The 13,859-nt window shown below is 31.1% G+C and overlaps 1 protein-coding gene across 1 annotated transcript; it reads right to left on the bottom strand.

Annotated features, from left to right (window-relative positions):
• Window positions 1-1,122: 1,122 nt before the first annotated feature.
• Window positions 1,123-13,289, bottom strand: LOC144842821 (cAMP-dependent protein kinase catalytic subunit PRKX-like). Its single transcript, XM_078699371.1, has 7 exons — window positions 12,527-13,289; window positions 9,751-9,919; window positions 6,386-6,649; window positions 6,109-6,228; window positions 5,601-5,696; window positions 3,640-3,775; window positions 1,123-2,996 (listed from the first exon to the last, which is right to left on the bottom strand). Exons 1-7 carry the CDS (start codon window positions 12,666-12,668, stop codon window positions 2,871-2,873), a joined length of 1,053 nt encoding a protein of 350 aa, XP_078555497.1. The 5' UTR covers window positions 12,669-13,289; the 3' UTR covers window positions 1,123-2,870.
• Window positions 13,290-13,859: the final 570 nt, after the last annotated feature.

Genomic DNA, 13,859 nt, shown 5'->3' with positions numbered 1-13,859 from the left:
TGAACTATAGTACAGGGATTTTTTCCAAAATTGGCTAAATTTCGACCTTTTGCTTTTTCGACAAAACTGGTTAATATGGCTCTATAAGATGATATAAAGCAATATATGTGCATATATAGCCATATTATCACAAAATAATTGAATTTTAAAAAGTCGATATTTTGGGCATTTTTTTTTTTAAAAAACCATGAACTATAGTACAGGGATTTTTTCCAAAATTGGCTAAATTTCGACCTTTTGCTTTTTCGACAAAACTGGTTAATATGGCTCTATAAGATGATACAAAGCAATATAGTACAGGGATTTTTTCCAAAATTGGCTAAATTTCGACCTTTTTCTTTTTCGACAAAACTGGTTAATATGGCTCTATAAGATGATACAAAGCAATATATGTGCATATATAGCCATATTATCACAATTTGTGCATTTTTTTGAAAAAAGCCCTGTAATACAGGGATTTTTTCCAAAATTGGCTAAATTTCGACCTTTTTCTTTTTCAACAAAACTGGTTAATATGGCTCTATAAGATGATACAAAGCAATATATGTGCATATATAGCCATATTATTGCGAAATAATTGAATTTTGAAAAGTCGATATTTTGGGTATTTTTCGAAAAAAATCCTGAACTATAGTACAGGGATTTTTTCCAAAATTGGCTAAATTTTGACCTTTTTATTTTTTGACAAAACTGGTTAATATGGCTCTATAAGATGATACAAAGCAATATATGTGTATATATAGCCATATTATCGCAAAATAATTGAATTTTGAAAAGTCGATATTTTGGGCCTTTTTCGAAAAAATCCTGAACTATAGTACAGGGATTTTTTCCAAAATTGGCTAAATTTCGACCTTTTTCTTTTTCAACAAAACTGGTTAATATGGCTCTATAAGATGATACAAAGCAATATATGTGCATATATAGCCATATTATTGCGAAATAATTGAATTTTGAAAAGTCGATATTTTGGGTATTTTTCGAAAAAAATCCTGAACTATAGTACAGGGATTTTTTCCAAAATTGGCTAAATTTTGACCTTTTTATTTTTTGACAAAACTGGTTAATATGGCTCTATAAGATGATACAAAGCAATATATGTGCATATATAGCTATATTATCGCAAAATAATTGAATTTTAAAAAGTCGATATTTTGGGTATTTTTCGAAAAAAACCTTGAACTATAGTACAGGAATTTTTTCCAAAATTGGCTAAATCTCGACCTTTTTATTTTTCGATAAAACTGATTAATGTGGCTCTACAAGATGATACAAAGCAATATATGTGTATATATAGCCATATTATTGGAAAATAATTGAATTTTTTGAAAAAAATCCCAGTACTGTACACCACCAAATACAATAAAATGCAAACCAAAAAAAACATTTATAATCAGTGAAATTCACATTTGTTTGTGAATTTATCTAATATAACATCTACAATATTACTGCCATAATACTACTGTACTTCAGTTGATTCCGACTGTATGCATTTTAACAGTTTACTGAATTTAAACTGATACTTTCAAAAATAAAACGGATTATCAAAATGCTAGTAATTGGCAATTATTTCTTAAGCACACAAGTTTATTAAGTACCTAAATAGGTTTAGGGAAATACCTTCTTTAAAATCCCATACAAAATAATCATCACGTTTACAAAACAATAATATTATGCATCAAACTACAGTACGAAGCTTAATCAAGAATAAATGTCAATTTAAAAAGTATACTCTTCATAAAATCTTGGTTCACTTATAATAATTCTATCAAATTAGTAATTAAAAAGAATGTACAGTAGTGTTTGAGCAACTATATAAGTTGGATAAAAATACACAATATGGTAATCTCTAAGAAAATTGATTAAGAGCTGTGAAAGACCAATAAACAAAAACGATTTTTGTTCTTAAATTTAAGGTTAATTAAGACTCCATAGAAAAATAATTGAACTGAGCCATGGTATTGTTTTCTAGTATCTACATATTATAGAAAGAACCTATACAGGAAGACGGGTCAATTGCATTGAAACCAAGAGGGGTGACAAATGTATTTTATATTTTTACGTACATATTATACATGTACATTATTTAAGTTATTCATTTTTCATTTATTTTCCAAAATAAAGGTTTACACAAATTTAAAACTCAATATAAATTGTTAACTGACTCCAATATCAAAAAATATAATTATATATGCTGTGCTGTGAAATGTAAAAACACATTTAGAAAATTTAAATACTCATTAAGAAACAACTTTAAAATGTAATACATTGGCTTTGGTCCAGTACATCTGTTGTACCATTTGATAGAAAAATAATAATACTATTTGTAATATACTGTATAATAAATAATAATATTGGTCAGATGTTTTGCCTTACTCTGACATAATTTGTACTTTATACCAAATACATTGAAAATACTTGCGAAAAAATATGTAATAAGTAATTCTTGGGTGGGATTCGAACCCACGACGGTTTTCTTTCCAATGCAATAATATTGTATGAAAATAAAAATACCATTCAGTGATAAACTCATATGCTAGGATGGTTTTAAAATGAATAACTAATAATACTGAGAATATCTGGACTTTCGTCAGAAGTTATATTGACATTATAGAAGAACGTGACGCAACATCCTCAGATCAATACATCTGCAGGTGCCTTTCTGTGATCAGTCAACCGTAAAACGGATTTCGTTTGTGGGTTTACAAAACAATAATATTTTGTTGAGTTACTTCGATCTATAATGGTCATTCGGTTCGCAACTTTTACAAAGGAAAAATAATCAATTATCACACGTACATATCTGTACACAAATGGCAACCCCACCAAATGGCAACCCCCTTTATTATTAAAATAAAATTAGTAGCTGCTTAAAATTCTTTAAACACATCTTGATCTTTTTCCGTTGCTGGTACTGTCTTTTCCCAGTCGTCTTCTGGGTAGTCGTCAAAATTGTTAGTGTCGCCATCGTGTGTCACCTCTGGAAGAATGGGCGGCTGCAAAAAATAAATAGAAATCACAATTATAAGAATATGATTTGGATCTGGGGTTGTTAAACAAGCACGTTGACTGCTTAGACGCAGTACAGTAGTACGATCTTGGTATAATGAATTATTTATGTACTTGTAAAATCTTTAATATTTAATATATACCAAAGTTCAGTCATCAAGTAAGTCATATTATCAACTTTATATTTTGATGTTTTTCATAAATGTTTCCATTTAATAATAATAATATTTATTTCCTCCAAAAGTTGATTACAGAATGGTATACAGAAAGTATATGAATAATGTTCAGTAGCAACATAGTGATACAAATCTGTGTGAACATCTTTGTGAAAATGTGAACACAATTTTACAAATATAATCTTATCATTATCAATATAAAATAATATCAGTTTTATTTTGTTTTTGAGTTTCCCAAAATTTTGCTTAAATCTTGTGGACTACAGTTAACTCTCCCAATACCGGACACCTTTGGGCTGGCCAAATATGTCTGGTTTTCTGGAAAGTTTGGTATTCAGAATGTGTTTTAATGACAATTTGGGTCTCCAAGAAAAGTCTGGTATTGGGAAAGTTGACTGTATTAAATCAGAAAAAAAAAGGATAAAGCCATGTCTGATTTTGACAGAATACAAACTTTAAGTTTCTTGTCTTTGACATCATCCCAGTTGACTGCTTTAAACCATTTGTGACTGAGGATGTCCGCAGAGCCATTCTTCATACACCCTAAACGTCTGGTTCGATCTATTACTAATACCTTTTTTATAAGGTCTCTGAAATAAAACAAGAAATGAAATAGATAAATATGATGCTTAACACGTGAGCAATGTGAAGTGCTGCTATTTTCGGTTGATACAAAGGATGGTGCTTTGAAGCACCACTATTAACACACTTAAAATGATCAATTTTTAAGTAGACTTAAAGCAATCAATTACTACTGTACGTACTGTTGTAAACTGACAAAAATAGAAAACAGTGGTTTCTTTAATCAGTTGACGTATAATGTAAACTGTCAATTTAACCTGTACAGATGTTTTGGAGTCAGGTAGCCTGTAAGTGAAAGCTACTGTTTTCCGTTAGTAGAGTATTCCATTGTGAACACTCATACAATTAACAATCGTGCCTGAAAAAAGATCTGCTGTGACATATTTCTATTGAACGCTACCTGTGAATTAATCAACGTATTGTGATGAATGTGTCCAGTTATGCATGTGTTTTGAAATTTAAGTTCAGTGTCAGGTGATGTACTTGAAAAATACGTAATTGATCTAAATCTATAAAATGTATTATTAGGTTGATTGATGATGAAACTGGCTAATGTTGTCCACCCACTCTCATAAAATAATTAAGATACTTCTTTAAATATGCCAAGGAGCCTTTTTATTCACAAATGTGTTTATAATGTATTTCAGGGAGATCGTTTTTGTAAGGCGTTTCTGTATCTATCAAAATAGAATAATAATGTTTATACTATTCAACTGATGTACTCAAAAAGATTTACTAGTATAAAATTAGGCCACATCCTTTTTATTATGTAATTAAGGGAGATGGTTTTTGTAAGGCGTTCCTCTATTTATCATAATAATGTTTATACTATTCAAAATAAATTAAACTAGAGAGAAATCTTGTTCCTAGCAATGTACTCAACAAGTACAAAATTAGGCCACATCCTCCCAATCTAATGTGAAACATTGTTTGATTATTTGTAATATAAATGTAGGTCATTGAATCTAGGTCATACAACATAGAATGATCTGTCTATCTGGCTCTTAATGTTGAGACTCGTTTGATATATTAGAGTAATTTATGTTCATATTTATGAAGATATTCTAACCATTAGACTCACTGAAAGGTAGAGGTTATAGTTGATACTAAAAGATAGTTAATCAAAATTATTTGACTAAGCCTGTGGACCATACTAGCTATAGGCATCTTTGTTCAGCGGCAGTTCTTAAACTGAAAATCCAATTATTAACTGAGCCATTGTTTGTCGAATCACTTGTAGACCCCTAACTAGTTAGAAACAGGTTTAAAGCAGAGGAAAGAAGAGTGAAATTGATATAATAACAGAAGAAAAAAGAATTATAAGGATGAAAAGGAAGATATTATGAGGATAAAGTGGAGGATGAGGAAGGTATGATAGGAACAGATGTTGGGTAAGAAGATGAAAAGGAAAATAATGAGAATAACAAAACTGATAAAGAACACATGAATACCTCATAAGATGTAGAGAATAAGAGGAGAGTGAGAAGAAGGAAGTAGAAGAGAAATAGTGGCAAATGATGATTACTTGTCTATGGAACAACTAATGTATTAATGATCAAGACTGGAGTTGACAGAATTCCAGACTAATAGCAAGGCATATTTGAAACTCAATTATGCCAAACACCTGCAATAAATCATGGCCAATCAATATGGTTTCTCACTTGCAATCTAATAACTTAGATGGCGAGTAAAATGAATTCTGGATAATATTCATGTTGGACTTGTAGCGTTCTCCTCTGAGAGTTTACCCTGGGAGTCATGAAATAGACCTAATTAATTACTACTTCTAATCACATCAATTCCTGGTAAATAGTTCATCAAATGGCACCTTACTTTGCAATTGGATCTAAGTGCTTTGGCCAGTCTATTTTTCCTTCCAGAATCTTCTCATATATTCCAAATGGATTATCGTCGAAGAATGGAGGGTACCTGGGGAAAATAAAGAGAAATAGATTAATTGGTATGAGTCTAATAATTCTTTTACACAAATTTGTATATTATTGTATATGTGAGTTGAGGGGTACAGTACAGTACGATTGCTTTATTAATCTAAGTATCGGAATTGCATTCCAACATATTTGCCTTGTAATAAGCGCAAACAATATGAATCATAGAACTCCATTTTTAATCATTAATTTTAAATTATAGCTTCATTAAATAATAAAATTAAACAATAAATGTTAGTGTCAATTATTTACTTGCATATTTATTTATGTTGGTAACAAGCAAGATAGAGGAAAATCACTCAAAAAGTGCTTAAAATCCTCTCTTGAAAATAAAATTACAGTACTCTCAACATTTGGTGCAAACTATAATATGGTGTATAATTATTTATACTTACCCAACAAGCATTTCAAATAATAGAATTCCAAATGCCCACCAATCCACAGCCTTCCCATGTCCTTTACTTTGGATAATTTCAGGAGCTAAATATTCTGGCGTCCCACATAATGTCCATGTTCTAAAAGTTCACAAATGAATATTCATAAAATAGATGCTTGATACAATTACTTTTTTTTTACTAAATGTTTATTTGCTTTAATAACATAGGAACTCTCAAGGAATCACAACATACAATCAACATAAATCCTGAACTATAATTAAATTAAAATACTCACATATCTTTTAACTTTTTAGCAAATCCAAAATCTGTTAATTTGACATGTCCATCACGATCAATAAGAATATTCTCCGGTTTTAAATCCCTATACACAACGTCTTTTCTGTGTAAATAGTCTATAGCAGAGACAATCTCCGCAGAATAGAAGTGTCCAGTTACTACATTAAAACGGCCTTTATTGCGCAAATAGGTAAACAGCTCACCACCACATACATATTCAAGGACCATGTATAGAAAACGTTCATTGTGATGTGTCCAAAATCTGTAAGAAAAAATTGATGTCATTTAGTTCAGAGGGTAAAGCGAACAGATTTTGTGATAAGGTAATTCGATAAGAGGTAAAGATAGAAATTATACTGTACCAACAATTATGAGCATGGAGTAAAGCTCTGTCTACACTATCAGACTTTATGTGACAACAAAATGTGATGTGGTATGGACATGATGATGTCATATCACTACCATGTTTGGGCATATCACTTTCATATTTGGGCACATCACACTTTTTTAGATAGTTTGATAGTGTAGACAGAGCTTATAAAGCAATAAGGGCAGAATAGCCATACAAGGAAGTAGGCTTACAGTGCATTGAGTAATAGTGCTGATAGACGCCTACAATAAAAACCATAAACAGAGTGTTTACATAGTTTATAATTGCATTGTTTCAAAAGGAAATATAGTGCAGGATAATTGTTAAACAATAAAACTATTAGTTTTATTATCACAAGGATGTGGTTTCTAATAAGTATATTACAGTAACAATGATTGGGAGTCAGTTAAGCTTTAAATAAATAAATTCTAAGAAAATCTGAAAAATAAAATTGTTTGTAGTTCGTTATGTTTTATGAATCTTTTTTTCTGAAAGTTATTCTATTGATTATAGGAAATACTTTAACTATTGTGAAGATAAAAGGGTTTAGGAGTTTGCTATAAATGGTCTTCAACCTGTGTCGTCACTACAATATTGTTCATATGGTAACTTTCAGATTCCATCACGCATTTTTAAACCATTAACAGAATATTGAGAAAGCTGTAGCATGAAGATATGTAATGATAAGTAGTTTAAATTTAATAGGGTCTATCAATTCATATCAGTTATGAAAGGTGATCCTATTAAGAACTCATTATGACAGAATGTGTTAAAAGGCTTCAGGTCATTGAACCCATGGAATTTGGATCTTGGAGCTATCAGCTACCAATTATCATTAAGTTGGTTAATTATTGATGCTTGTAAAGGATTTAAGAATCAATTACAGGAATAGCAATTCTTAAAAAACTAACTTATATATTGCAACATATTTAAAAATATTATTACAGCAAGCCTACAGTACAACAAATGGACACGATATTCAAGTTCATCTCCTATTCATTATCTATAGACAAGATCAATCTTGTTGAGGATTTAGTACATGCTTGTGTACAGTAAGTTGATAAATGAGACAATAAATATTAGCATTGCAGATCTCCTAGGAAATATTTATTCTAATGATCCCTATTACACATACAATCACCTTGAACACTGTATGCTTACACAGTGTTTACCCTGAGACAATATGCACACAAGAGAACATACAAAGCAATGGGCTACAAGACAATTGGGATAAAACAATGATTTAGTAAAGGGCAGTAATCACAGTGTCTAGTGTAGGAACATGATTAGAGGCCAATATCTGCATACAAAACCAGACACAAAGTAATGTCAAAAGCATTATGGATTAAAAGCCTGCATTTGTACTAAATGCAAAATGATCTTTCTGTGATAGGTTTCATAACACACAAAGTCTGCCCACATACAGTAACATAACAGAAATGAGTCATTTTTTGTGATACTTATTGATCATTTTACCTTTTTATTAAATTTTTTGGTTAGCTTTCAATTTTATTTCTATAAATTATGGTTTCAGAGGCTTAACAGAATAAAGAGCAAATAAAGCTCTGTTTTTATGAGTCAAGGTGAATTGTTATGTAAAATAGGATTTTACAATCTAGTAGTAACTACTAATAATAGTACTTGTAGTGAAATTTCAAGTACTCAATTATCAATTGTTAGCCTGCTATAGATTCTCGTAAAAATATTTATTTTAAAACCATAAAAGTTGAAAAATGTACTTAGGCACAGAACAATTGGGGTATAGCATGGAACTATCTATAATAGTTCCATGGGTATAGTAACCCCACCCCATAAATTGTTTGTGTGTGGAAAATAAATAATAAACAAAACAAACAAACCCTCATATAAGCAGTGAGCCTACAATATTCAGTGGCAGATCCAAGATTTGGTAATGGGAGTTGGAAGGGGTATGTAACTGGGGGTTTTGGGTCCTCTCGGGGAAATATTTACTAATTCATTTTTCTTTTTTTATGTAAAATTTGTCTATATGTACAGTAATATCTAAAAAAAATATTTATTCTACTGTAGATATTAATCCAAAGGCAAAATACTGACAAAATGACAATGCTGTGGGTATCAGTGGCTGGATCTCAATGGAGATAGAAAAAAAAAAGCGAAATACTAAATCAAAACGATAAATTAAAACAGCCAGAAAAGTTAGCAGAGCTTTCGGGCAACACTAGCCCTACTGTAGATATTTCTATAGACACAGACAGTGTGAATAATCTATTAGTGATTTTGATCTATATGCTATTATAAAATTATATATACACCAAGTAATATTCTCTACAGGCTTCAGTATGCATAAATTATTTAATAATGCTTTTAGCTGCTCAAATTCTGTTATACAATTCTAAATGAACATGACATAATGGAACCTATGAAATTCAGAATGTCACTTATATTCAGAATGTCACTTATATTCAGAATGTGTAATTATGTTACTCAAGTTTTGTATACAGTATGTACACACATGTTCTATAGTCTCTAGATTGTGGTTCAATACAGTATGTGTATGTAAAGGTAACATGTTTGTAAAGCTTGGTTCCCACTAGCGACGCAACGCAATCTACGCAACGTAAGCAAATGCCCTTCCAATCATTGCGTTTGCCCCCGCCTGCGTGAAATCAAACCTTCGATGTTTGCAGCACTGTTGCGTCGTCGGCTCCCACTTGTGATTACGCAATGCAGCACTTTGCGTCGATACGTCGCTGCGTTACGTTGCATTCTAGTGGGAACCACGCTTTATATAGGACCAGAACTTGACCAAAAAGGTTGAGCTGGTGGCCACATAACAAATCAAATTATACTACAGTAGGTAGACCTACTGTACACTGTACTTTGCTTTATTTAAAACAAAGATGTCTACTGTATTTTGCACTTTCTCCCCTTTTGCTTTAATCTTGAGGTGGAGAGGTCGGGGAGAGGTAAAGGCATTATGTATAAAGTTAGATGTTATATACACTACTTACACTTTAACAATAAATGGATGAACTGTACTTGAAAGTATATCTTTTTCATTTTTCACATGTTCAACTTGTCCCAATCGTACAATATCACTAATATTCAATATTTTCATTGCAACATAGCTTTTCTCTACTTTGTCTCTGGCAACAACAACTCGACCAAATGACCCAGTGCCTGTCAATAGAGAAAAACAATGAGAATGTGTATTAAAAGTGATACTATTACATGGAATCAATTTATGACATTTTATTCCTATTAAATTAAGAGGGATGTTCGCTCTTCGAGGAGATATGGCATTTGTTGGTTTATCCAGGTAAGCTAGGCACAGAATAGACTACTGTATTATCTAATACATGTATAGTACAGTACTTCCAAATCCTTCAAGTTTCTAAATTTAATAGAATTTTGGTTGTTTTTTTTTCTAGAAAAGTTGATTAACAAGTCATTAGTGGTTTCCAAATAACAAAAAGTTCACACAAAGTTTAACCAGATGACATTTTGAAATTAATCAGATTAGTTGTCCAAAGGGAAGAATGATATTATCTTTTTAAATAGTGTCTATCTTTTTTTTAAAAACATTGTTCATACTGTATATTTTAAACTGCAGTGTATAAAAAAAGATTTTCGAATTTATATTTTTAAATAAATTAGACCAATAAAAGATGAATTGAACCATGGAGTGATGTCTGGACACAAACTTCATTATTACAAATTGTCATTCATAAATTAATGGATGATAAAATGGAAAGTAGATGTAAAAATTAACTACATTCATCACTGTGATTTACATAACTTAATGGCAAAGAATGAATGTTAATGAGTTCACTATAGTTCCTTCTACCTTCTGTAAAAACAGTCAGTATACTACTTCTGTACAGTAGACATAGTAGCTAGAGGTGTTGGGTGTTACTTATTGATCAAATACATTGCTATAGATTAAGCTAAGAACTTATATCATTATGTTTAGCAACTGTTAATATGCAATCAATAAGATCACATTGTATTCAATGATGAGCTATCTTAACAATCAATAAAAGGTACTAACTTGGTGGTGAGAGGATGAAAGCTACTAAGAAGGTCTAAAAAAAGCACAAATGGGTCTATGTCTACTGTACATATTGTACATACTGTACATTAGTCAGAACATGGAGGTATACTGTAACTCCATACTCAGAACATACAGTAAATATAATTGGATCTGCAGGCCATGATTGGATTGCTAGTGTACTTAGATTAGGGAAGGGTTTTAAAACGTAGTTTGTAATTCTGAGCATTGGTATAAACTGTAATGATCAATTTTTCTGCAATACCAATCCTTGTAAAAGCAATATGCCGTTTCATCATTGGTTAAAAAATTGAGATTTCTCCATGTTTCAACAGTATCATGTAATTGTGGATACTATTGTTGGGGATAACCTCCCTAGGGCTGGTATTTAATTTACACTTGTAAAATATATATAGTATTGGTATTTGGGAAATATTCAGTGTGGACATTTTCCAAATGATCGTAAAATCAAAACAGTACTAAAGTGTTCCTGCTCTCTACAGTGCATTCATTCATAGAACACTGGTAAAGAAAAAAGTCTACATGGTAAAATGTTTTACTATTTAAATCAATTCTGAACCTTTTTTTTATAAATAAAAAATGTACTGAAAAAAACTTACTTTATTATAAAATAAACCATTTCTAAAACTAACAACAATGTATACACATTTAATTTTTATTACAAATTATTTTTAGATATTTAACTTGACCTCATTTGGATTGGAATGCCATTAGAACTGTATATGTTTTTCTACAATCTTATTAAGACAGTAGAAAACATATGGTACAGCTCAAAATACATTTAAGAATAAATTTAGAAATGTAAACAAGTTCATTTACTTAAGTCTACAATAATCCCCTTAAATATCCTTTAATTGCTTGGATTTGTAAGGATTAAAATATTTCAAGTATTTCCTAATTGTTATTCAAAATCCTCTTATAACAATTTACAGACATAAAATGTCAATTAAATTATAATTATTAATTTCGCATGAAAATTATTATTATTAAATCTAAATTTCATTTAAAATATCTTACTTTTATATACAGTTCTGTAGATGCATTGCTATATACTGTACAAGATTAAAGTTCAAGATGGTGGTGTGGGAGTTTGGTTGTACAGTAATTTATTCACAAAAAATATCATTTGTTTGTAGTAAAACTGATAGTGGAGTCCAATTTTGTTTTGTACAATTAAAAATTGTAAAATGACCAGACACTAACCTCAATAAGGGTGAACAACGTTCATGGCATATTACATGGAATTGACGAGTGGCTTTGACCTTCCCAGCGGGAAGATCATCAGCCTGCCACTTTACATTTGAAATGTAACCTCTAGAATATGTAATCATATCCAATACTGACAACAATAATTCACTAACACGCCAACTGAGGTAAACATATTCTTTTCAATAGCAACAGTCAATGAATTAAAAAACTGTATAATCTTGTATTTATTTCTGCTTTTTTACCTTTTTCTCGAAACCGACGATTAACTTTATCAAATATAAAAAATTAAAAGAATACATCTTTATATTATACTATAATTAAATCTACTTTCTACAAAATAACATACTATCAAAACAATAATTGACTTTGTGATGTGGTTGAATAACTAAGTGAATCGGTATTTTATAATGATCACCCCCTGTGGCATAAACTATGTGACAGAATTAAACTAAATATATAAGATAAAGTTAAGAACATGACGAGTGAATGTACACTTTTGAACTTACCAACTGTTTTAAGAAATTGGAAGTCTTTCAGAGAAAAGACTCGACTGTCTAATACTCCAGGAGGTGGTGGTTCCTTTACTCTTGAAGTTCCAGAACTACTTTTTTTACTACTTTTACCCTTGGCTATCCTTGATGAGGCCATTTTGACTTCACTATTATTTGACCAGTTCTAATAAATATGCACAGACAGAGGAGAGCGGAAGACACGTCCTGAAATGACTCTTCCAATCTTTTAATAATAAACAATGATTATATACTATAGTGTTTGTTCCTCCCTGTACAGGTAGCTGAGCTAGCTGAGTTATCTTGGTAGGCAAACGAATGATGATGGATACTCAAACATACATAATCCTCCATGAGAGATTACACAAACATAAAGTAGCAAAATCGATTTGTTATTGTTAGTAAAAGTTGTAAACACAAGGGGAAAGACGACGACGAACTGCCCATAAAACTTCGTTACGGGGTCACCTTACCGGTATCGTCAGCAGGTAAAACGATGTGTTCCATTTAAATGTTCCTAAAACCGCTGAGTACATGAAAATTAACAATATAAGTCATTACTATGTATCAGAAAAGCTAACCCTACTGTCTTTTGTAAGCAAGGCGTCATCTTCGATATGGAACGGAAGCATTCACTAAATCCTCAAGTACTTGCTTAACTCCACCGCGTCGTATGTTGCATGGTTGTCAAGTCAAGCGTATTGTTTAATTGTATTCTAATAACAGTACGTACCCCCTCTACGATACATGAACTTTGTCACTCTCAGATAGTCCGAAATTATATTCAGTCTATTCCTGTCTGTAGGCCAAATTGCAATAATTTATATAGGACCGCCAAACTTACCAGTAGGCTTACACGCAACTAAACATTACTTAATTTGTACCTACTCGACTTAACGGTAGGCCTAGTTTCTATAAGGATATTCGTACTCCTCCTAAAAATGTCACAATGGAAACACGGTAATAATGAAACATAATTCAACGTGATGAAAGAAAATTCGAAGGATGAAAAGGAACTATTGATCATTAAAAGGCATTTGAGAAGTAGGCCCGAAGGTACAGCATGTGAAAAAAACGTGATAACGATGAGAAACAAAAATAGAAGTGATGAACAAATCATTTTACATGTCTCCTTACACAAAATAGGCAATATTCGAATAAAACGCATTAGCTTTGCTCGACACCAAAGTGTCGAGAAAAGAAATGTACGGTAATATACGAAGAAAAAACTCTTTGTAGGCCTTATAGCCAAAACGTAATAATATTAATAATTCGAAGAAACTAATAACGATGAAAAATACATAAATCAAAGTGATGGAACAATCTTATT

This window comes from Antedon bifida, chromosome 5 (assembly GCF_963402885.1).
Source record: "Antedon bifida chromosome 5, ecAntBifi1.1, whole genome shotgun sequence".
NCBI classification, from domain to species: Eukaryota; Metazoa; Echinodermata; class Crinoidea; order Comatulida; family Antedonidae; genus Antedon; species Antedon bifida.
The sequence above is the reverse complement of the archived record's forward strand: the minus strand, read 5'-3'. Positions and strand labels throughout refer to the sequence as shown.